Here is a 24,525-nt window from a genome sequence, read left to right as displayed (position 1 = left end):
AGCCAACAGCTCGCAGATAGTGTGGGTAGGCTAGTTTAAATGATGAGATTATTATGGATAAGAGCGAGAATATTTTTATTCGATTACCATGTCAACAGAATAAGACCCTCTATTTATTGGAAAGGAGCATCAAGCTCATCACAGTGTACTTTCACCACCCTGTGGAGTTCATTTCAGCAATAATGCACGAGAGTGTTTTCACATGGACTCAGGTGTTTTATTGCTTTTATACAACAGGTTACCAGTTAATCCCCTTTTCTGACAGCCATTCCAGAAAAAACTTCACTGCCCTACTGATTTCTGCATGTCTAATGTTAATGTTAGGCTCAGGTTGCTGGTCCACTTGCTCTTCTTCTTGTTTCATTTATTCCTTCTTGTTGGCACCATTCTTCAAAATGTTAGTGGATAAAACAAATCTAAAGTAACTTTAAAATCATCCATGACGAATTACAGGTGCTAAAGCTAGTTGTGGTAGTGCATTGCTAGGTAAGGATAGGCTCTAAAAATGGGAATTCCAAACCACTTGTTGTATAACAACAACTTATTTATTCTGTAGCCTAATAAACTGCATGGTTTCCCGAGTGGGAGGACCGCACACCATATCATTGCGATATGACGGTTATTATATCAATATTTGCACATAAAGGTGTTTTCACTAACATTTATCTCATAATTCATTTTACCGACACTAAAAGATCCCACCATGTCGAACAAACAAATTCTGTCGGCATTTATAAAATTGGTATGACTTTACTCGCATATAAACTGAGGATGGAAACGTGGTTAGTATGATAAACCTTGGTCTGAGAAAGTCTGCTTCTTTCCCCCCCTCCCAATCTAAGGAATGGTCACACACAACCAGAGTACAGTTCAATGGCCTTTGGAGGATGTTACACAGAAACTGGTGAAGCAAATTAAATGACCTAAAACTTTAATCATAAACTAATGCCATAAATATGCCTACCGTCTGCTTCTAGATGGAAGAACGCTGGGCCATCAGTCTGACCTGTCACCTGTATGTCCCCTGTACCTGTCTCTTCTGACCTGTGTCCTCTTTCCTCTCCATAGAGCTGCCAGAGAACTGGACAGACACACGGGAGACCCTGCTGGAGGGCATGGTGTTCCAGCTCAAGTACCTGGGCGTCACGCTGGTGGAACAGCCCAAAGGAGAGGAGCTCTCCGCAGCCGCCGTCAAGAGGATTGTTGCCACGGTCAGCAACACACACCCACACTTGACCTTCTATACTCCCACTCATCCTCTCCCAAGAAGTTGTGCACACCATCCCCCCAAAATGCAAACTCCATTCTATATAGATTCCCTGACCTTTAAAGGCCCTTTTGACAATTTTCCCAAACATACAGTGGATTGTGATCTACTCCTTATATTTTAATAACCGTACCACCACAGTATAAAACAGTCCCATTTATTTTCCCATTAAGTTGTCGCCTTCATTTGAACCAGATGCAATTAGTACTGATGCATCTGTGTGTTGCTTTGGCCAGGGTTATTATACAGTAAGAGAAAGGCTTATTGTTAATAAATCTGTCACCTCCACGCTAATTGAATTAGGGAACGCTGATCAGGCCCAGGGCACACAGGACAGAGTCTCATAGGTGACTCACTCTGCTCCCTGTCGCCACCCTGACCAGACTAACAAGGTCCTGACAGTTAATACACTAGGTAGTGTTGTTTTGGACCCAATACTTATTGTATTGACTGGTTGAAGGCAGGATTTTAGAGAATGGCTTAGATGACTGCCTTGAGTCTTTCTACTGCTGTCCTTCTCCTTTCCGGGTGTAAACAAGCTCTGTTGTTGATTGCTCTGCCCAAGGCTCTCTGTCTACATTAAGCACCTGAGTGGTGTTTGTGTGTTATAGAACTCTAACAAGCTGCTTGTCTTGACTCTGTGTGTTAGGGATATCATTAGCAGCTGAGGGGTCTGGATGCATCCCTTCAGACTATAGTATGAAGTTGTCTAATAGATCAGTATAATGATTCATTGTAGCTAGAAACCTGTTATTGTCCCCCAGGGTTTTCTGAATCATGTGTTTTGTTTCTCTGAGGGAAGTGTGTTTAGGCTAGGGCGTGTAGGGTTGATTAATGCCTGCTGGTGTCAAGGCTGTGTTTTGGACAAGTTCTGTGTCCGCACTGGAGGTAGCAGAAATGTAAATAGACAATCTAGATATGTACCTTTAGCACAGATTTGCACACTGGCAAGTGTCGCAAATGTTTGTGATTGCATGAGTTGATTTTAAATATTTAATATTGTCTGTCTTTCTAGGCCAAAGCCAGTGGCAAGAAACTCCAGAAAGTGACATTAAAGGTGTCCCCTCGAGGAATCATTCTCTACGACTACGCCTCGAACCAGCTGATTGAGAACATCTCCATATACAGGTTAGTGCTCATGTCTCTCTCTTTGTCTCTCTCTTTGTCTCTCTTTGTTTCTCTCTCTCTCTGCCTTTCACTGACGGAGAAGAAGATATACTCATGCTCTGGTTGTGAGCAGCTGAAATGTGAAATTCTATCAGGCCAAGTTCAGAATTTTTTTTACTTGCAAAAAAACTATTTTTTTCCCCCACCAAAATCTCCCTTCCAAGACCATCTCATCTATCACGTTGAGCCTAAAAGTGTTGGGATTTGCGGTGATCTCCTCTCCCTCAAGAGGCCTCTACAACGTCTGTGTGTCTGAGCCCTCACCTGGGGTGTGAATACTGACAAACGGGCACGCACGATAGCACACGTGCACAACACACACCCTCAATTTCATCTTTCAAAAACAGAGTGTGACTTGTAACTGCTTAGGTCAAACTTCAATCACTTGTCTAACATTCCACATTTATGAGAAGTGGAGTTTTAACTGGGTCTCAAGGCCAGAACTTGGATTACTCTCTGTGACAGAGGGGTTGGCAAAATCACAACCACATCGCTCAACTCTCCATCATACTGAAGCACTAACTATCCAACTATCCGGCTTTTATAGGAGAATCCTTTTGCATGTTGCATTTTTATATCACTGAGTTATTAGTAAACTAGACATTTAATCTCTGCAGTGATGTTGACAGTTTGTGCAGCAGTGTACTGGTGTGGAAAGGAACAGGGAGGGCAGATGGTCATTTATTATGTACGTCATCCCTCTTCTCTTGGTCCCCATCCGACTGGCCAAACCACCTGTCAATCAGGTCTTGGGGTGACGATATCACCAATGATGTCATTTCTCTGAACATCTGCAGAACAGAGCATGTTCCAGGGGACAGCGTTAGAGAAAGAGCAGAACTGTAGTTAAGAATCCAGGTCCAATCCAATAATGCTAAAACACCACAGGCCCAGGTGGGCTGGGCGGACACAGCAGGCATCTTTATGGCTGACACGAATGGAGCCATGGTACGCTGTGGATCAACTACAGATAATGTCTTCAAGTTAAAACTCTTCACCTGGATCTTTTGAGTGGCTCTCCACCCGCACGCTATAGTGTGTGGGTGGAATCTGTGTGGAATGTGTTGGGTTTATTTGATGTGGAAATGAAAGATTTAAGGGTCTAAATCTGATTGTTGTGTGCTTAAAGGCTCAGTGAAGATGAAGTTGTGTGATAGCCTTGTCTGATCCGCGGTGACTCTTAGATTTTTAGGTTTTTATTCAAACTAGTTTGTCTCTCTGTGATCCCCCGCCCTAGGATATCCTACTGCACAGCAGACAAGATGCACGACAAAGTGTTTGCCTACATCGCCCAGAGCCAACAGAACGAAACTCTAGAGTGCCACGCCTACCTCTGCACCAAGAGGAAGGTGGTGAGTCCGTGCGTGCCTGTGGGCCCTCTTTCAAATAGTCTCCCTCCAAGGGGGGTTTGTGAATGATTGTGCCACTCCCTCTTTCCTTCCCCTTGTTATTTTAGCTCTGGTCCAAAGGCCACACTTCCTCCCAGCTGCATGAAACAACTTGTAATGAAAAGGAGAAGTTGGACTGCGCAGTAGGGAACGACACCTAGGTTAATGTTCCTTCGTCAAGTAGGCCCTAGTTCTGCTCTCATCCGTCATCAATGGATTTTCTTCCCCCCTCTTAAAAACACTTAGCCAACATCTTGTTTGTCATACTTATTGTGTTTACCTCCCCCTGCCTCTCTCTCTCTCTCCCCCCCCCCCCCCCAGGCCCAGGCAGTGACGTTAACAGTGGCCCAGGCCTTCAGAGTGGCGTTTGAGTTCTGGCAGGCCGCCAAAGAAGGTAGGTATGGTCACCCCGGACGACTAGAGAAGTGTGACGGCTGACTGATATTCTTTGAGTGTAACCGTTCTTATCCTCCTCTCTCCCTTTCCTTCCCCCCTACTCTTTCATTCTTTCACCATGTTGCCCCTTCTCTTTCAGTACACACTTCATTCTCTCCTGTTCACATGCAATGCATGTAGCTATTCTCTGCAACAGCTGCATGAGGGACAATCAAGTGGAGTTTCTCAATCCCACCATGGCTCCTGTACTATGTGGCAACATCAATTGCCACATAGTACTTGGCCCTGACCACTTCACAGAGGCGTGTGAAATAATTATCTCCCCAACAGGAAGGTCCACATTTGATTAAAACATTGCCTCTGTTGGCACAACCAGGCCAGAAATGAGAACCTGGCTTAGTTCAGTAAACCCACTTTATTTAGGGCAGATTACTCTGGTTAAAGGCTGTTATGTTAAATGTTCAACCAGAGGGGAAAAAACTCTCAACCTCCTTTACTCCACACACAGAGATGTGTACAAAGCTCTCCCTCGCCCTCCATTTGGCAAATCTGACCATAATTCTATCCTCCTGATTCCTGCTTACAATAAAATTAAAGCAGGAAGCACCAGTGACTCGGTCATTAAGAAAGTGGTCAGACGAATCAAATCAAATTTGAAGTAGATGCTAAATAACAGGACTGTTTTGCTAGCACAGACTGGAATATGTTCTGGGATTCTTCCGATGGCATTAAAGACCTTTTAAACAGGTCAACATTCACAAGGCAGCAGGGCCAGACGGATAAGGACGTGTACTCCGAGCATGTGCTGACCAACTGGCAAGGGTCTTCACTGACATTTTCAACCTCTCTCTGTCTGAGTCTGTAATATCAACATGGTTCAAGCAGACCACAGTAGTCCCTGTGCCCAAGAACACTAAAGTAACCTGCCTAAATGACTACCGACCCGTAACACTCACATCTGTAGCCATGAAATGCTTTGAAAGGCTGGTCATGGCTCACATCAACACCATTATCCCAGAAACCCACTCCGATTTGCATACCGCCCTAACAGATCCACAGATGATACAATCTCTATTGCACTCCACACTGCCCTTTCACACCTGGACAAAAGGAACATCTATGTGAGAATGCTATTCATAGACTACAGCTCAGCGTTCAACACCATAGTGCCCTCAAAGCTCATCACTAAGCTAAGGACCCTGGGACTAAATACCTCCCTCTACAACTGGATCCTAGACTTCCTGATGGGCCTTCCCCAGGTGGTAAGGGTAGGTAACAACACATCGGCCACACTGATCCTCAACACTGGGGCCCCTCGGGTGCATGCTCAGTCCCCTCTTGTACTCCCAGGTCACTCGTGACTGCACGGCTAGGCACAACTCCAACATCATCATTAAGTTTGCAGATGACACAACAGTGGTAGGCTTGATCAACGACGAGACATCCTATAGGGAGGAGGTCAGAGACCTGACCGTGTGGCGCAATAACAACAACCTCTCCTGATCAAGACAAAGGATATGATTGTGGACTACAGGAAAAGGAGGACCGAGCATACCCCCATTCTCATCGACGGGCTGTAGTGGAGCAGGTTTAGAGCTCCTTGCCATCCACATCATCAACAAACTAAAATGGTTCAAGCACACAAACAGTGGTGAAGTGGGCACGACAAAACCTATTGCCCTTCAGAAGACTGAAAAGATTTGAAAAGGTCCTCAGATCCTCAAAACGTTCTTCAGCTGCACCATCGAGAGCATCCTGATGGGTTGCATCACTGCCTGGTATGGCAACTGCTCAGCCTCCAACCGCAAGGCACTACAGAGGGTAGTGCTACCGCCCATTACATCACTGGGGCCAAGCTTCCTGCCATCCAGGACCTCTATACCGGGGGCTGTCAGAGGAAGGCCCCAAAAAATTATCAAAGGCTCCAGCCACCCTAGTCATAGACTGTTCTCCTTGCTACCGCATGGCAAGCAGTACCGGATCGCCAAGTCTAGATCCAAGAGGCTTCTAAACAGCTTCTACCCCCGAGACATAAGACTCCTGAACATCTAGTCAAATGGCTACCCAAACTATTTGCATTGCCCCCTCCCCCCTTACATGTACATCTTACCTTAACGAACCGGTGCTCCTGGACATTGACTCTGTACCGGTATCCCCTGTATATAGCCTCACTATTGTTATTTTCTGCTGCTCTTTAATTATTTGTTACTTTTATTTCTTATTTTCTTTATCTATTTTTCTTAACTGCGTTGTTGGTTATGGACTTGTAAGGTTGTATTCTGCGTATGTGACATTTGATTTGTTATGTTTATTGACAGGAGTTCAGCGAGTCGTAGCCTAGGTTGGTTTGAGTCAATCTTCCCTGTTTCCTGTGTTTTCACTGTGGGCTGTGAGAACATGAGGCACAAGTGGGAGAGATGGAAGTCACCAATGAGATAGTGAGGCCTACTCCCTCAAATGGAGTGGAAATATTTGTTTCTAGTACATAAATTATTTACTTGGTATGTTGTTTAATTTAAGTATTTTTTTTACTTTGAGCATGTACCAGGCTAAACCTGTGCGTGTTTGTATTGAAAGTGCTGTTTTAGGAAGGTGTCAAACACCCATGCATGGTTTTCACAGATCAGAAGAACATGTATGTAATTTACTGCATGTATGACTTCTATGTAAATGAGAACTCCTGGGGGTATTCTCTACGTGTGTCAGAATTTCTCCCTCTTCACCACTGTATTACCGCCACACCGGCGTGACTTTACTTTCATTCATCTGATGACTGTTATCTAATCAACTAACTACAGTGGCAAGAAAAAGTATGTGAACCCTTTGGAATTACCTGGTTTTCTGCATACATTTATCATAAAATGTAATCTGTTCTTCATCTTAGTCACAACAATAGACAAACAGTGTGCTTAAACTAGTAACACAAAATGTTTGTATTTTTCTTGTCTATATTGAATACAGCATTTAAACATTGACAGTGTAGGTTGGAATAAGTATGTGAACCGCTAGGCTAATGACTTTTCCAAAAGCTAATTGGAGTCTGGAGTCAGCTAACCTGGAGTCTAATCAATGATACGACACTGTAGATGTTGGTTAGAGCTGCCCTGCCCTCCAAAAAACACTCACAAAATTTGAGTTTGCTTTTCACAAGAAGCATTGCCTGATGTGTACCATGCCAAGAACAAAATAGATTTCAGAAGACCTAAGATTAAGAATTGTTGACTTGCATAAAGCTGGAAAGGGTTAGAAATGTATCTCTAAAAGCCATGATGTTCATCAGTCCACAGTAAGACCAATTGTCTGTAAATGGAGAAAGTTCAGCACTATTGCTACTTTCCCTAGGAGTGGCCATCCTGCAAAGATGACTGCAAGAGCACAGTGCAGAGTGCTTTGAGGTTATGAAGAACTAGAGTGAGCTAAAGGTTATCAGGAATCTCTGGAACATGCTAACATATCTGTTGAAGGGTCTACAATACGTAAAGCACTAAACAAGAATGGTGTTCATGGGAGGACACCACGGAAGAAGCCACTGCTGTCCAAAAAAACATTTCTGCACGTCTGAAGTTCGCAAAAGAGCACCTGGAAAAAGAGCACCTGTTCCACAGCGCTTCTGCAAAATATTCTGTGGACTGATGAAGCTACAGTTGAGTTGTTTGGAAGGAACACACAACACTATGTATGGAGAAAAAAGGCACAGCACACCAACATCAACCTCATCCCAACTGTAAAGTATGGTAATGGTAGTAACGTCATGGTTTGGGGCTGCATCAGGGCCTGGAAAGCTTGCTATCATCGACGGAAAAATGAATTAAGGCTATTTGTCCGCCAATTGAAGCTCAACAGAAGTTGGGTGATGCAACAGGACAACGGCCCCAAACACAGAAGTAAATCAACAACAGATTGGCTTCAACAGAAGAAAATATGCCTTCTGGAGTGGCCCAGTCAGGGTCCTGACCTCAACCCAATTTTTAAAATGCTATGGCCTGAACTCGAGAGCGGATCACCCCAGACATCCTAAGAATATTGCTGAACTGAAACAGTTTTGTAAAGATGAATGGTCCATAATTCCTCCTGACGGTTGTGCAGGTCTGATCCGCAACTACAGAAAATGTTTGGTTGAGGTTATTGCTGCCAAAGGAGGATCAAGCAGTTCTTAAATCCAAGGGTTCACATACTTTTTTCCACGTTACACTGTGAATGTTTACACGGTGTGTTCAATAGACATGAAAATGTAGAATTATTTGTGTGGTATTAGTTTAAGCAGACTGTGTTTGTCTATTGTTGTGACTTAGATGAAGATCAGATCAAATTTTATGACCAATTTATGCAGAAATCCAGGTAATTCCAAAGGGTTCACATACTTTCTCTTGCCACTGTCTGTTTAATTGGTACCCTGATTTTCTTTTTTGTCTTTTATCTTTTTAAAATAGTTAATCGGGTAACAATTAACTCATTAGGATTTGGGTCACCAGGAGAGCAGTTCTTTAACCTCTTGAGTGTTTGGGGCAGTATTTTGACGTTTGGATGAAAAACGTACCCAAATGAAACTGCCTATTTCTCAGGCCCAGAATCTAGAATATGCATATAATTGTCAGATTAGGATAGAAAACACTCTAAAGTTTCTAAAACTGTCAAAATATTGTCTGAGTATAACAGAACTGATATTGCAGGCAAAAACCTGTGGAAAATCCAACCAGGAAGTGCTGTTTTTCCTGAAACCTCTGTTTCATTTCATGCCTTCCCTCTATTTAAAAGGATATCAACCAGTTTCCTTTCTCTATGGCTTCCACATGGTGTGAACAGTCTTTAGACATAGTTTCAGGCTTCTATTCTGAAAAGTTTGCGAGAACGATCACATCATGTCAGTGGATGGCTGGATGCCAACAGAGTTTTGCATGCGCAACAGCTTGGAGCAGACATTTTCTCTCTCTCTCTCTCCTATTAAAAAAGCTACGGTCCGGTTGAAATATTATCAATTATTTATTGTAAAAACAACCTGAGGATTGATTTATAAAAAACGTTTGACATGTTTCTACGAACTTTACGGATACTAACTTTCATCTGCCCCGTCGTGACCGCTCGAGCCTGTGGATTTCTGAACAAAACGCGCCAACAAAATGGAGGTATTTTGAATATAAAAATAATCTTTATTGAACAAAAGGAACATTTATTGTGTAACTGGAAGTCTCGTGAGTGCAAACATCCGAAGATCATCAAAGGTAAGCATATCATTTTATTGCTTTTCTGACTTTTGTGACCATCTACTTTGCTGCTAGCTGTTTGTAATATTTTGTCTGCTGAGAGAGATGTCCTAACATAAATGCTTGGATAGCTTTTTCTGTAAAGCTTTTTTGAAATCTGACACGCCAGGTGGATTAACAACAAGCTACGCTTTGTTTTGCTATATTGCACTTGTGATTTCATGAAAATGTTATATTTGTAGTAATTTGAGTTGAATTTGACGAACATGATCCCGCTAAAGGGATGGGTGCGCCAAGAAGTTAGTTACCATCTCCCGAATTAAACTCTAAAGGTCTTACCTATCACATCTATAAACAGTCAACTTATTAATCATAACCTTTCTCATATAATTCTGAACAGTTGTACCCTCCTGCCTCTGCAAAAACCCCAGCCTTACTTATGATTCAGTACTACACAAATTGGTTTAATTATTTTTTTACGAGCTAGATAATGGTAACACAGGATAAACATACTTAATACATTAAAAACAGGTCTCTAGTGGACTGACAATATGATGGCTTGTTACAAAAGACATGGAGAGAGAGGGGAGGGGGGGCCAGAGAGGGACAGAGACATAATACTTTGGTACATTTAGAAACTACTCTCACAGTAATCATTTTCCTTGCACACAAACTGCCACACATTTGGAGTAAGAACGCATGATTGTATTTACATCTAAACGTCTTTGTTTTTCATGTATTTCTGTCAGAACCAGGCCTTCTTGGAGGAAGGTTGTTGGGCCTTTTTGCGGCACGCTTGTAAGGCCCTGATTGTCCAAAAGGGGTCCCCACCCGTCTCTTACTGTTCAGTCCCTCCAGGATGTTGCTACATTTTTTTTGTAATTTCTGGTGCCAAAAATGCTTGATTTTGCGGCAGCTTTTTTCTGAAATTCTGGGATACATTTTGCGATGTTTTTTTCATGTTCATTTCATATAAAGCAATAAAAAGTAATATGTGCTCAGTTTTAGGACGATTTTAAACATAATACATAACACAAAACAATTTAGAAACATTTAAAGAGTTTATTTTCCTGAACAAACAGCTCTTTTTTTGAACAAAAAAGAGGTGGAAGCTAGCTCAGAGTTTCAACATAAAAGTACACACTCTATATGTGCAACTGATATGGAGGAGGATGAAATGGATGATTACATTAAGATATAGGCCTAGATGAGCTAGGCCCTTGGTCACCCCCACCTCTTGTTTTGTTCTGAAAGAGCTGTGTTTATTCAAAAAAAGAAACAGCCCAAAAGAGCACTTTGTCTCTAATTGTTTTCATGGAAGATGAACTTGAGATATAATATGTCTTAATTGCAGATTTTTTAAATTTTTTTATTTTACCTTTATTTAACCAGGCAAGTCAGTTAAAAACAAATTATTATTTTCAATGACGGCCTAGGAACAGTGGGTTAACTGCCTGTTCAGGGGCAGAACGACAGATTTGTACCCTGTCAGCTCGGGGGTTTGAACTTGCAACCTTCCGGTTACTAGTCCAACGCTCTAACCACTAGGCTACCCTGACCAAGGGCCTAGCTCATCTAGGCCTATATCTTAATGTAATTGTCCATTTCATCTTCCTCCATATCAGTTGCTCCACTGCGGAGTCATTGGTTGTGGTACCATAAGTTTTAGAGAGTTTAAAACTGCAAAGCTGACAAATTGCACTCCGTGCTTTGAGCAGCGTCTCCATAGACAGACTGGGGAGAGTAGAGTGCCGACCACCCTACTAAAGCCAAGGTTAGCGGAGTACAAGTTTGAGTAAAATGCTACCCACTCTAGCATAATATACGCTGATTGGTTGGTTTTGCATAGAATTATGCAATCACAGAATCCTGGAGGGGCTGACTGTTGCTCTCCTTTGCCGTCGCCCGCCATCCGGCGACCTGTCGTGTAGTCCTGAACAGAACTACAGAGCTCACTCTACTTCCACTCGCTCTGGAAGATTATTCTTTGAAGATAGGCTAGACAGCCGTGTCGATGGTTCTCTGTGGGGTGATAAGAGTAGCAGTGATTTGAGAAGAGTAGTAGAATGGTCCCATTTTATTTCACTTTTCTTGATACTTTACTTAGGATAGCTAATCAGCCGTACCAGTGATTGTCCGGGAGGTGACTATCGTCTCTACCTCGTGTTGAGATTATGTGAGCTGTAGCTCAATGTCTTTCTGGTCTGATGTTAATTCTTATCCCATCATTTTATACAGTTCATTCAAAAAGAGCGGTTCCACCAGGCTGACACACTATCTGACCTCACTCAGGGGGCTACATACTTGTTCAAAGTTATAGAAACAATTTCCTCTTATAGTTTCTAAAATCACATTCCTCTCTTAACAAAAACACTTTAATCATTTTTCATATTTCATGCACAACGTAGATGATGGGCACTTCACACATATAGTGTGTGTACTTTTCAAGTTACAATATTTCCTTTTAACATTTTTAATGACATCTCAAATTAATAACCAAAGTGACATTCTTTAGATCGCCTCTGACCATTCCCCACATTCTATGTTAGAAATGTTGTTACAGTATTCACTTTAGAATGTGTTAGAGTTTCGGTGGGAACTTTTCTGTGAAACAAAGGTACATTCCTGTGTGAATTTTGAGAGGGAGATGGCTGCATTTTCTTGTCCTTGATTTACTACAGGGTGTGAGCTGTCAACCCCCCACCAGCTCCCTTCTCCCACCTGCAGGTGAAAGGGGGTCTGGCCAAAGTAATTTATTGCGAAGCTGATCTGACCTATATGGATCTTTACTGGACAGTCATGACAGTCCCCTCTGGTGGGTTCAATCTTGGAAGGATTTGGCAAGTTGCAACCTGGTAGGATTTCTGCAAGCAGCAGACCACCACAAGAATGGCCATGGTTGTGGATCTTCTTTCCAGACCCGTCGTCTGGTTGTCCAGGCTGGTGGATCTAGGCAGTAACTTAGACATACGTTAATAACACACAACACTCACAAAATACATCATTACATTTCTTCCCCAAATGAGCGTCGTTGTGGCACTAACTGGAGGTTGTATGGGGAACTTGTTTGTAACGCTATCACTCAAATAAAATGAAATAAAATGTATAAAAACACAAAAAATATAGAAACTATATAGTTACCACACATTAATCATCTAGTTGGACTATATTCTATATACATCCACAGTCTTGGCTAAATGACTCTATCATGGCATTTTTGTCTAATGTCATGTCTAGGGCGATCCTACTTGCCCTAAGCAACACAACACTATCCTTTTTTTGCACAAGCGCACATGCCAAGGGCAAGAAAATCAAGTGTCCTGGTAGGCTGCAACCTGGGCAGAATGAGTCTGACGTCATCAGATCATTTCCATGTCAATAACAGTGTGTCAGTAAGAATCTGTGCCAACCTCAAGCCATATGCCAAGAGGGGGCCTGTTGTTTTGCCACAAGTCAATGTATCTTACACCATTGTAGTGGCGATGGGTATGAAGGAGGTTATTTCATAGCGACATTATCCACAGAGGAACTTACCTCACGATGGAAGTACTCTATAACAACTGAACCAGTCTTACTTGGTGTGATCATGGTTCATGAATTCTAAGAACTTTCCTCCTGAATGGAGGGTTCTATTTATTAGCGGCATGTATGTTAATGATCAGAAGAGTGTTTTGGAGATTCCCTTCCATGTGTTGCAATCTGAGAGACTACTACATCATCTGTTATCAAGGGCAATTCAAATTCTTACTGATTGTGGCTGGACTGACTGTTGCTGGCATTGGTACTGGTACCCAAGAGGACCAGCTACTCTACCAATTGCTTGCGTAATGTTATCCTACAAGCATCGCTCATGCCTTTCCTGCAACTTTTTTCAAATTGTCATTATTGTCGCATCATGCAGACATAGAATGTATTAATAATGCAAATATTGGGCTATATGTTTTGATCATAGCTAAAGTTGCATAAATAACTCTAAATTAAGCATATAGAAAGACCTGTTTCTTTGTTAACCGCTCAACACAGAATAGCCGCATGTGCTCACTTCCTCAAATCTTTTGTAGAAAATATCCTTTATTTTATTCAGCTATTTTCAATTGTATTCTTCATACTATAAAATACGGAATTCTAAGCAAATCTTGACTGCTAAATGTGACCAACCTGCTCGATTTGGTCTTTGGCAAAATTTGAAATTGTTTTTATATTGTATAAAAGTAGAGACTCAGAGCTAGAAAATGTTATATCATATGCTACAGTTGAAGAACAATGGGAAAGTAATTCTGCTTTGAAAGTTGATAAACATGTAACCTCACTTTTGAGAAAATGGCCATTGAATGTTTTGGTACACCTACTGGAGGGCTCTTTGTCTACATCCATTCAGCATCGTTCACACCCTCTAAAGCCTTAGCCTCACCCATCTCTATTAAGGATTCACATGAAGCCATGTATTAAACAACCAAAGATTTCAAGACTAAAGGCTGGTTTATACTACGGGTGTGTACGTACATTTAATCTGGAGTGCCAGAGTGTGCTCTGGGCACTCATAAACTTGACAGATTGTCCGTTGGTAAATTCAGAGCGTTTCGTTTTCGAAGCGTTCAGAGCACACACTGGACGCTCTGGCCGGGGAATAGGGTTGATCCGAGCATTCTGCCCTAGCAGCAGTCAAGCACCCAAGCTAACTGGCTAATGTTGGCTAGCTTACTAGCTACTTACAGAGAACAGCTCACTCTGACCATTTTACTTGCCCTAGCAGAGCTGGTTAGGCTATTTTTATGTTATCCAGAGCATTGGTGACTGCAACTGTGCTGCTGGCAACAATTTAATTACTCTTTTTTGCCAACGTTTACTGACACGGTCATATTCAAGGGGTGTTGAGTGTTTGTAAATTCATCAGTTATTCTGCGCTCCAGCACACTCAAACGAGAGTGCTCTGAAATCGGAGTAGATAGCCAGAGCGAATTTACCAGCTACGTCTGTCGACAGTTGTCGCAGTGACATCTTGAACGTACTATTGAAACGGTTACTTGTTACATGTCTTTTGTTTAGACATGTAGCTAGCTAGCTAAATAGTGATCCATAATTCCAACTCATAATGTTACTACCCTACATGAATCTGCAAGAAGCTAACCAACCAGGTTCAATGTTAGCTAGCAATAACTAGCAATGCAAATGGCTCTGATATATGAATAATATAACTACACAAATCATACACGTAATGTTAGCTAGCGAGCCAGCCAGCTGACGTTAGCTAGCTAACTGTACACTTTTGGGATTCCTTTGTATGCATTTTGAACAAGGGGAACAGGTGGATTACTGAATCAAGCACGGCAAATAAACTGACTTTTTGGAATTTAAGGAAGGATTTTATCGAGCAAAACGACCATTTGTTATGTAGCTGGGACCCTTGGGATTGCAATAAACTTCATCCAAACAAATCAAACAACATTTCTAATCAATCCTCAGGTACCCTAATATGTAAATAAACTATACAATTTAAGATGGAGGACAGTATCTTCATGGAGGACAGTGCCCTCATCCACGCACGCCACAAGACAACAGTCAAAATGAGAACCACCTAGAAAAACTACAAATTCTAGCTAATTTTTCAAAAAACAAGCCTGAAACTCTTTCTAAAGACTGTTGACATCTAGTGGAAGCCCTAGGAACTACAATCTGGGAGGTATTCCTTTTATTTTCCCATAAACAAGCATTTGAATGGGCAGACACCTCAAAAACAAAAAATCTGTATGGATTCTCCTTGGGTTTAACTTCTTGCGTCGAGCAATCCCGTATCCAGGAGCGTAATCATAGCCTCAAGCTCATTACCATAATGCAACGTTAACTATTCATGAAAATTGCAAATTAAATGAAAGAAATATATTCACTCACAAGCTTAGCCTTTTGTTAACAACACTGTCATCTCAGATTTTCAAAATATGCTTTTCAACCATAGCTACACAAGCATTTGTGTAAGAGTATTGATAGCTAGCATAGCATTAAGCCTAGCATTCAGCAGGCAACATTTTCACAAAAACAAGAAAAGCATTCAAATAAAATAATTTACCTTTTGAAGAACTTTGGATGTTTTCAATGAGGAGACTCTCAGTTAGATAGCAAATGTTCATTTTTTTTCCCAAAATATTATTTGTGGAGGAGAAATTGCTCCGTTTTGTTCATCACGTTTGGCTAAGAAAAAAGAAAGAAAATTCAGTCATTACAACGCCGAACGTTTTTCCAAATTAACTACATAATATCGACATAAACATGGCAAACGTTGTTTAGAATCAATCCTCAAGGTGTTTTTCACATATCTATTCGATGATAAATGATTCGTGGCAGTTGGGTTTCTCCTCAGTAGCAAACAGAAAAGTACTGCAGCTGGAGATTACGCAATAATTGCGACGGAGGACACCAAGCGGCCACCTGGTAAATGTAGTGTCTTATGGTCAATCTTCCAATGATATGCCTACAAATACGTCACAATGCTGCAGACACCTTGGGGAAACGACAGAAAGTGTAAGCTCATTCCTGGCGCATTCACAGCCATATAAGGAGACATTGGAACACAGCACCTTCAAAATCTGGGGCACTTCCTGTTTGAAACTTCATCTTGGTTTCGCCTGTAGCATCAGTTCTATGGCACTCACAGACAATATCTTTGCAGTTTTGGAAATGTCAGTGTTTTCTTTCCAAAGCTGTCAATTATATGTATAGTCGAGCATCTTTTCGTGACAAAATATCTTGTTTAAAACATTTTTCATCCAAAAATGAAAATGGCGCCCCCTATATCCAAGAAGTTAAGCCTGCCATATCAGTTCTGTTATACTCGGACATTATTGCAACAGTTTTAGAAACTTCTGAGTGTTTTCTATTCAAAACTACCAATTTATATGCATATCCTAGCATCTGGGCCTGAATAATAGGCCATTTACTTTGGGCACCTCAATCATCCGAACTTCCGAATACTGCCCCCTATCCCGAAGAAGTTATATAACAGCCTTCTGTGTGTTCTCGTTTTGACTCCATCTGCATATTTGCAATCAAACGCCAGACTTTTCTCCATCTCCTTAGCTATCATACTCTAATTCCACTGATTTCAAAACTCGGTCCTCCAGAAAGTGGAGAGCAACACTTATGCAGTTCTACAACATGATATCTTTCAATAAAGCCATGTTAGAAAGGATTACCTACACATACTGACCAGCTCATGTTATAGACAGAAGCGTGCTACATGGCAGACCAATCTGAACTCCTCTCTTGGCATGTCCAGCACACTCATTATCTCAGCTAATCATGGCTAGCGTGAAGGTTGCCTAGTTTCCTGAAACAAGTCACAAAGGAACTAGTGTAGAGGTCGACCGATTAATCGGAGTGGCCAAATTAATTAGGGCCGATTTCAAGTTTTCATAGCAATCGGTAATCAGCATTTTTGGATTATGGCCGATTACATTGCACTCCACGAGGAGACTGCGTGGCAGGCTGACTACCTGTTATGCAACTGCAGCAAAGAGCCAAGGTAAGGTGCTAGCTAGCATTAGACTTATCTTATAAAAAACAATCAATCTTCACATAATCAATAGTTAAATACACATGGTTGATATTACTAGTTTATCTAACTTGACCTGCGTTGCGTATAATTTTGTAAGTCGCTCTGGATAAGAGCGTCTGCTAAATGACTTAAATGTAAATGTATAATCGATGCGGTGCCTGTTAATTTGTCATTGAATCACAGCGTATTTCGCCAAACGGGTGATTTAACAAGCGCATTCACGAAAAAAGCACTGTCGTTGCACCAATGTGTACCTAACCATAAACATCAACGCCTTTCTTAAAATCAATACACAAGTATATATTTTTAAACCTGCATATTTAGTTAATATTGCCTGCTAACATTAATTTATTTTAACTAGGGAAATTGTCACTCTGTGCAAGCAGAGTCAGGGTATATGCAGCAGTTTGGGCCGCCTGACTCATTGCGAAATGTGTGAAGACCATTTCTTCCTAACAAAGACCGTAATTAATTTGCCAGAAATGTACATTATTATCACATAACATTGAAGGTTGTGCAATGTAACATCAATATTTAGACTTATGGATGCCACCTGTTAGGTAAAATACGGAACGGTTCCGTATTTCACTGAAAGAATAAATGTTTTGTTTTCGAAATTATCGTTTCCGGATTTGACCATATTAATGACCTAAGGCTCGTATTTCTGTATGATATTTTATAATTAAGTCTATGAAATTATATATATATATATATAAAAAATCGGCTGATTTTTAATCGGTATCGGCTTTTTTGGGTCCTAATCTGTATCTTATTCATAATAGGTCGACCTCTAAACTAGTGTAGGCCGCAGCCATATGGCATAGCCAGATCAGGGCCTAACATAAGGACACAGAGTATGCTATTCTGTTCTTCTGAAATAGACTGCATTTTCTTCACATCTTGTTTCTTTAGACCTGTCTAAAATACATAATGAATTTATTGTGATGGTGTTTCTACACCTGCATTGCTTGCTGTTTGGGGTTTTAGGCTGGGTTTCTGTACAGCACTTTGAGATTTCAGCTGATGTACCAAGGGCTATATAAATACACTTGATTTGTGTAGGCTATGGATTTATTTTTACTTTTTAAAATGTAGATGTTCCAAAGATCTGCATCAGTGGCTTGTAGGTTATGCGTGGAAGCCAGGCGATGCTAAGTGTATTTATGTTAATTAACGGTCAATTACTGTGAGACTGGCAGATATTTGTGAGACAATCACCAGCTGACAATTTCTTGACCGCCACAGCCCTATTCACACCTCCATATAGCACGCCCTCTCTTACTATGTTGTCTTCTGAACATAGTGCCTTAAAATCAGAGGTCCATTCTTCTTGTTTGATTATAAAATGTCTAATCTTATCAAGATTCAGTTGCAACAAGCATACAGTTATATTTTGTTTCTAGATGTTTCAAAATGTATTTTGTGACTGTCTATCTAGTCTGGCAACTGGATCTAGAGGGCTGCATAGACCTGCGGGTCCCGACAGAGACCATTGCGGGCTCGCTCTGCATTTTCGGGTGGTCAGACAACTTTGGGATTACATTTTATTTTTGTCCCTCATATTATTTGGAAGCGGTCGTTTTAATGCTTTGTATGCGTTAGTAGCCTTTGACGCATTATTCACACACACACTCAGAATTTGCTTCTTCAATTTCAGTAGCCTACCTCTCCTACAGTAGTTTGGCGTGTGAGATCAAGTGTGTCCTACATTAGGCTATATGTGTGGTCTCAATGAAATGGAGTAGGCTGCCTATGCATGGATGAGAATCATGTGGCAGCCATCTTTCCAAGGAAATTAACTTAAATATGATTAGGTTGTAGTTTACTACAGTGTCTGTAAATAAATATTGATAATGCAGAGAAGTAGAAGGCACTCAACCAACGTGAGTTGAGGTGCAATCAAAAAATTGCAACGTGCGGACCATGGTGAGCGAGCGTTGCACATTTTTCCTTTTCAATAAATATTTATTACCCACTTAATTGTCTTTGCCTACAAATAGGCTACGTATTTGCAAACCTTAGTTCAAAAGAAAGTGCAAGCGTCTGTTCTCTCTCCAAATCTGCTCCCTTGAAACTATATCTAGCCTAATAGCTGAAAACCAGCGGGAGTGGGCAGGTGTGGTATGAAAAGCTGCAGGTTTTAGTGGGAGTGGATGTAGAACTCCATCCCGCTCAAACATCTACCTAGATCCTTGTGAAGTTCCTGTTTTTCTTGTCTAAACCCCTCATTCTGTTTGTCACTGTCCGAGATGAGGGGGTGAGGGAGGGGGGAAGTATGTGACAATGGCAGTTCAGTCCTGTCTGTGGCAGCTGGGTGCCTGTGCAGTTGATCCTGTCTCCACAGAGAGTGAAGAAGAGGTTATTTATTCATCCCTTTACACCCCCTAGCCTTTCATTTACTCCCCCTTTTTTAGTGGTTTTGGACAGGAGAAGGTTGTGTTTACCACAGAGCCTTTTGATAGTGTTTTAATTTGGATGCATTTCCATTTTATTTAATTATTTTTCAGAGATCAAGGCAGCAGAGGACTGTTTAGTTTCCCCGCTTCTGTGTTCCACTCTGCATTTCAAAAATGAATATTAAAACTGCAAATTAGGAGTGCTGACTTTTCTCCCCTTGCGCTCTCTCCTCGTCCTCTCAATCTCTCCCCCTTGTCCCTTGTCAGAGTTTGCTCAGACTCCAAGCCATCAGGAGTGCTAACCCCTCTGATGTGCTGGGCTGTGTCGTGTCTTGTTCTACACAATGTGGCTGATGAGGGAGAGGAGTAGAAAGGAGTGGGGCTTTGGGGAGATATCAAAGGAAGTAGTTGTGTTCTCTTGTGGCAGAAGGAGAGAGAACTAAAAAGCTTTGAGACTGCTCCGTGAGTTAAATGGCCCTAGAGGATTGTGGGTAGGAACATCAGGGTGGTTGTCTCTTTGCTGAACATCATTGCACCCCCACCCCACCATATTTCTGTAAACTGCATCCCTGACCCAAATCTGTATAAGCTCTCATCTCTCTGCATGAGAAATAGTGATTTGAAGTGTATTTTACAGTAAACACATCGCTTTGATTTTGCATCTCAATATTATTTTTAATTGTTTCAATGCTTGATGACACTCTCTCTCACACCCTATCTGGGGTCTATCCAGTTCAGTGGAAATAAGGGTGCAGTCGCCCAGGGAATGGTTTAGAACCCAGTCATCACTCAGACACCTTGGCTCTCCTGGAGAATGGGATTCACAGAAGGGGGGCTATGTTTTTTTATGCTTCAGTTGGACGATGGCTAAGGAATCCTAAAAAGGCTTTAATGTAACCAATGCCCTTGAGGGACAGGCTGAGATGTGCTTTTAATCTCCACTGACGGTAATGGAAGCATTAGGTACAGTAGGTCAGCAGCCAGGCCTTTTAAGAATGACCAAGCCTGCTCAGATTCTGTGTTTTTGTTTTCTAGAGTGCATGACAAGTATGTGTTTGTGCGTCAGGAAAATAACTCACCATTTATCATAGGGGAATGGAGACATGCATGCAATGCATACCCATAGTGGATATGTTCGGTGCATTCAGAAAGTATTCAGACCCCTTCCCTTTTTACACATTTGATATGTTACAGCCTTATTCTAAAATGGATTAGATAATCTTTTCCCCTCATCAATCTACACACAATACCCCATAATGACAAAGCGAAAATAGGATTTGGACAATTTTGCACATTTTATTACAAATAAAAAACAGAAGTACATTACTCTGGGAGAACCTTTCAGAAGGACAACCATCTCTGCAGCACTCTACCAATCAGGACTTTATATAAGCCACTCGGTAAAAGGCAAATGACAGCCCACTTGGAATTTGCCAAAAGGCACCTAAAGGACTCTCAGACCATGAGAAACAAGATTCTCTGGTCTGATGAAACCAAGATTGAACTTTTTGGCCTGAATGCCAAACGTCATGTCTGGAGGAAACCTGGCACCATCCTTACAGTGAAGCATGGTGATGGCAGCATCCTGCTGTGGGGATGTTTTTCAGCAGCAGGGACTGCGAGACGAGTCAGGATCGAGGTAAAGATGAACGGAGCAAAGTACAGAGAGTTCCTTGATGAAAACATGCTCCAGAGTGCTCAGGACCTCAGACTGGGGTGAAGGTTCACCTTCCAACAGGACAATGAGCCTGATCACACAGCCAAGACAACCCAGGAGTGGCTTCGAGACAAGTCTCTGAATGTCCTTGAGTGGCCCAGTAGGAGCCCAGACTTGAACCCATCTAACATGTCTGGAGAGACTTGAAAATAGCTGTGCAGCGACCCTTCCCATCCAACCTGACAGAGCTTGAGAGGATCTGCAGAGATGAATGGGAGAAACTCACCAAATACAGGTGTGCCCAACTTGTAGCATCATACCCAAGAAGACTCGTAATCGCTGTAAATGGTCTGAAATACTTATGTGAATGTGATAGTGCCTTGCGAAAGTATTCATCCCCCGTGGCATTTTTCCTATTTTGTTGCCTTACAACCCGGAATTAAAATCTATTTTTGGGGGTTTTGTATCATTTGATTTACTTACCACTTTGAAGATGCAAAATATTTTTTTATTGTGAAAGAAAGAATAACTATTCACCCCCCACTGTGTTTAGCGCCATCCATCATTACTTCAATTCTGACCAGTTTCCCAGTCCCTGCCAATGGAAAACATCCCACAGCATGATGCTGCCACCACCATGCTTCCATGCTGGGGATGGTGTTCTCGGGGTAATGAGAGGTGTTGGGTTTGCACCAGACAGCATTTTCCTTGATGGCCAAAAAGCTAAATTTTTGTCAAATCTGACCAGTGTACCTTCATCCATATGTTTGGGAGATCTCCCACATGCCTTTTGGCAAACACCAAACGTGTTTGTTTGTTTTTTTTCTTTAAGCAATGGCTTTTTTTCTGGCTACTCTTCCATAAATCCCAGCTCTGTGGAGTGTACGGTTTAAAGTGGTCCTATGGACAGATACTCCAATCTCCGCTGTGGAGCGTTGCAGCTCCTTCAGGGTTATCTTTGGTCTCTTCGTTTCCTCTCTGGTTAATGCCCTCCTTGCCTGGTCCGTGAGTTTTGGTGGGCGGTCCTCTCTTGGCAGGTTTGTTGTGGTGCCATATTCTTTCCATTTTTTTAATAATGGAGTTAATGGTGCTCTGTGGAATGTTCTAAGTTTCTGATATTTTTTTATAACCCGACCCTAATCTGTACGTCTCTACAACTTTGTCCATGACCTGTTTGGAGAGCTCCTTGGTCTTCATGGTGCCCCTTGCTTAGTGGTGTTGCAGACTCTGTGGCCTTTCAGAACAGGTGTGTGTGTATATATACTGAGATCATGTGACACTTAGATTGCACACAGGTGGACTTTATTTAACTAATTATGTGACTTCTGAAGGTAATTGGTTGCACCAGATCTTACCACTTTTCAGTTTATTTTTATTTTATTTTCTAAAACAAGTTATTTTTTTCATTTCACTTTACCAATTTGGACAAGTTTGTGTGTCCATTACATGAAATAAAAATAAAAATCCATTTAAATAACAGGTTGTAATGCAACAAAATAGGAAAAATGCCAAGGGGGGTGAATACATTTGCAAACATTTCTAAAAACCTGTTTTTGCTTTGTTATGGGATATTGTGTGTAGATTGATGAGAAAAACAACAATTTAATCCATTTTAAAATGAGGCTGTAACGTATCAAAATTTGGATAAATTCAAGGGGTCTGAATACTTTCCGAATGCACTGTATCCATACATGTTTGTGTGTGCATTTTATAGGACTATACATCCTGTAGAGATGCTTCTCTTGGTATATAAACCATACTGTGTAGACTGAGACTGAAATTCAGAGAAAAACATTCAGATTATCCAGGAAATCCCAGGAAAGCTCTTTGGGTCTATGCTCAACATAAGCCCTGCTCCCAGCAGGTGAGAATGTTAGGAGAGGAGACAGGCCTTATCCATGTGACCCAGATGCTCCTTATTAAGGCAAAGGAGGAACTGCCTGCCTGACTGACTGGGTCCTGAAGCTACAGACATGACCAGTGTTTGGTTCTGCCCTATTTAAAACTCCTTGCCAGTGGCTACTGACTGACATGTGTACGTGTAGCTACTACAGAGCTTGTGGTCTTTGTGCATCTTGTCTAAATACAGTATTAGAGTGTTTGGTCAAGTGCCTGATATCTGCTGAGAATGGTCAACTATGATTTACAGACATCACAAACATGATCAGCTAGATGTAAATGTTCTCCTGTATTTCGCTGACGGTCCCCCCCCCCCTCTCTCTCCCCGACAGAGAAGGAGAAACATGCGAAGTCTGGGTCAGATGGGGAAGGAGCAAGTAGTAGCCAGTCGGAGAGCTCGTCCAGACTGGGCAGTCTGAAGGGAGGAGGTGAGTCACCGGCCTGAAGTCTCAGCCTGAGGGCCTCAGGGATGGGATGATATTTAATGGGCAGGCTATTCATATAGCCCAGGGCAGGTGACTATGTCAATCTGGTGCTTGATAAGTCTCCTCCGTCTACATCTCTATCCACCATCCTTCCCTCACGCTGGTTATAGTCTTTATTGTCCTGAAGATACTCACGTAGACATGATCAACACTTCAGTAGGAAGTAATGGTGATCTGTTTTTCTCTGGATCTTGTCTCTCTTATTTGAGCTATTTGTTTTTCAAATATATTTTGCACCGTGGAATGTTAAGGAGAACAGTGACTTCTGCCATGGACACGTGAGAAGTCCAACAGCAGGAAACACTGTTTGTTTGAAAAGCATGAGGGATCTACATTCTTTGTGGTTATTAGCTTCCTCTTCTGTAGAATTCTGCAAGCAGAGAGATTCTAGTCTCTGTGACCGTTTCCTCAAATCCTTCTGGTGAGGCCTGTGCAGTTTTAGGCCCTGAAGTGATGCATTCCTGATCCAGAGCGTGAGAGAGGATGACGCTCACCCTCCCTCCCCTGTGAGGGGATCACAGGGGCAGTCACTGTGTGAAGCAGCGTGTCACAATCTTTCTTCAGGGAAATGACCGGACCAAGGTGCAGCGTTGTGAGCGTACATTTCTTTTTATTATGAATGTCTCCAACAAAAACAAGACACAACAAAAACGACCATGAAGGTTACTAGGGCTATACAGGCCACTAACAAAGTCAACTACCCACACCTAAGGTGGAAAAACAGGCTGCCTAAGTATGATTCCCAAAGAAAGCCCACCCTAGTCACACCCTGGCATAGAGAATAAAAGCCTCTATGGCCAGGGCGTGACAGTACCCCCCCCCCGAAGATCTGGACTCCGGCCGCAAAACCTGACTCTATAGGGGAGACTGGGGACTCCCGGACTGGGGACCCTCGCTGCAGGTCACGGACTGGGGACCCTCGCTGCAGGCCCCGGACTGGGGGCCGTCGCAGGAGGCTCCGGACCATGGATCCAGTCGCTGGAGGCTCCGTGCCATGGATCCAGTCGCTGGAGGCTCCGTGCCATGGATACAGTCGCTGGAGGCTCCGTGCCATGGATCCTGTCGCTGCCGGCCCCGTGCCATGGATCCTGTCGCTGGAGGCTTCGTGCCAACTCCTCTT

General features: G+C 42.2%; 1 protein-coding gene across 2 annotated transcripts in view; it reads left to right on the top strand.

The window, feature by feature from the left end:
• Positions 1-24,525, top strand: part of LOC135508295 (low density lipoprotein receptor adapter protein 1-B-like) — an 81,970-nt gene that overhangs the window by 45,617 nt on the left and 11,828 nt on the right. For both annotated transcript variants that reach the window (XM_064928383.1, XM_064928382.1), the window contains exons 2-6: positions 1,069-1,211; positions 2,283-2,395; positions 3,672-3,786; positions 4,144-4,216; positions 23,253-23,348. In XM_064928383.1, coding sequence (XP_064784455.1) covers positions 1,069-1,211; positions 2,283-2,395; positions 3,672-3,786; positions 4,144-4,216; positions 23,253-23,348 — 540 coding nt within the window. The remainder of the gene's footprint in view (positions 1-1,068; positions 1,212-2,282; positions 2,396-3,671; positions 3,787-4,143; positions 4,217-23,252; positions 23,349-24,525) is intronic.

Source organism: Oncorhynchus masou, chromosome 21, assembly GCF_036934945.1.
Source record: "Oncorhynchus masou masou isolate Uvic2021 chromosome 21, UVic_Omas_1.1, whole genome shotgun sequence".
Classification (NCBI taxonomy): Eukaryota; Metazoa; Chordata; class Actinopteri; order Salmoniformes; family Salmonidae; genus Oncorhynchus; species Oncorhynchus masou.
Note: the sequence above shows the minus strand (reverse complement) of the source record. Positions and strands in the feature narration are given on the sequence as shown.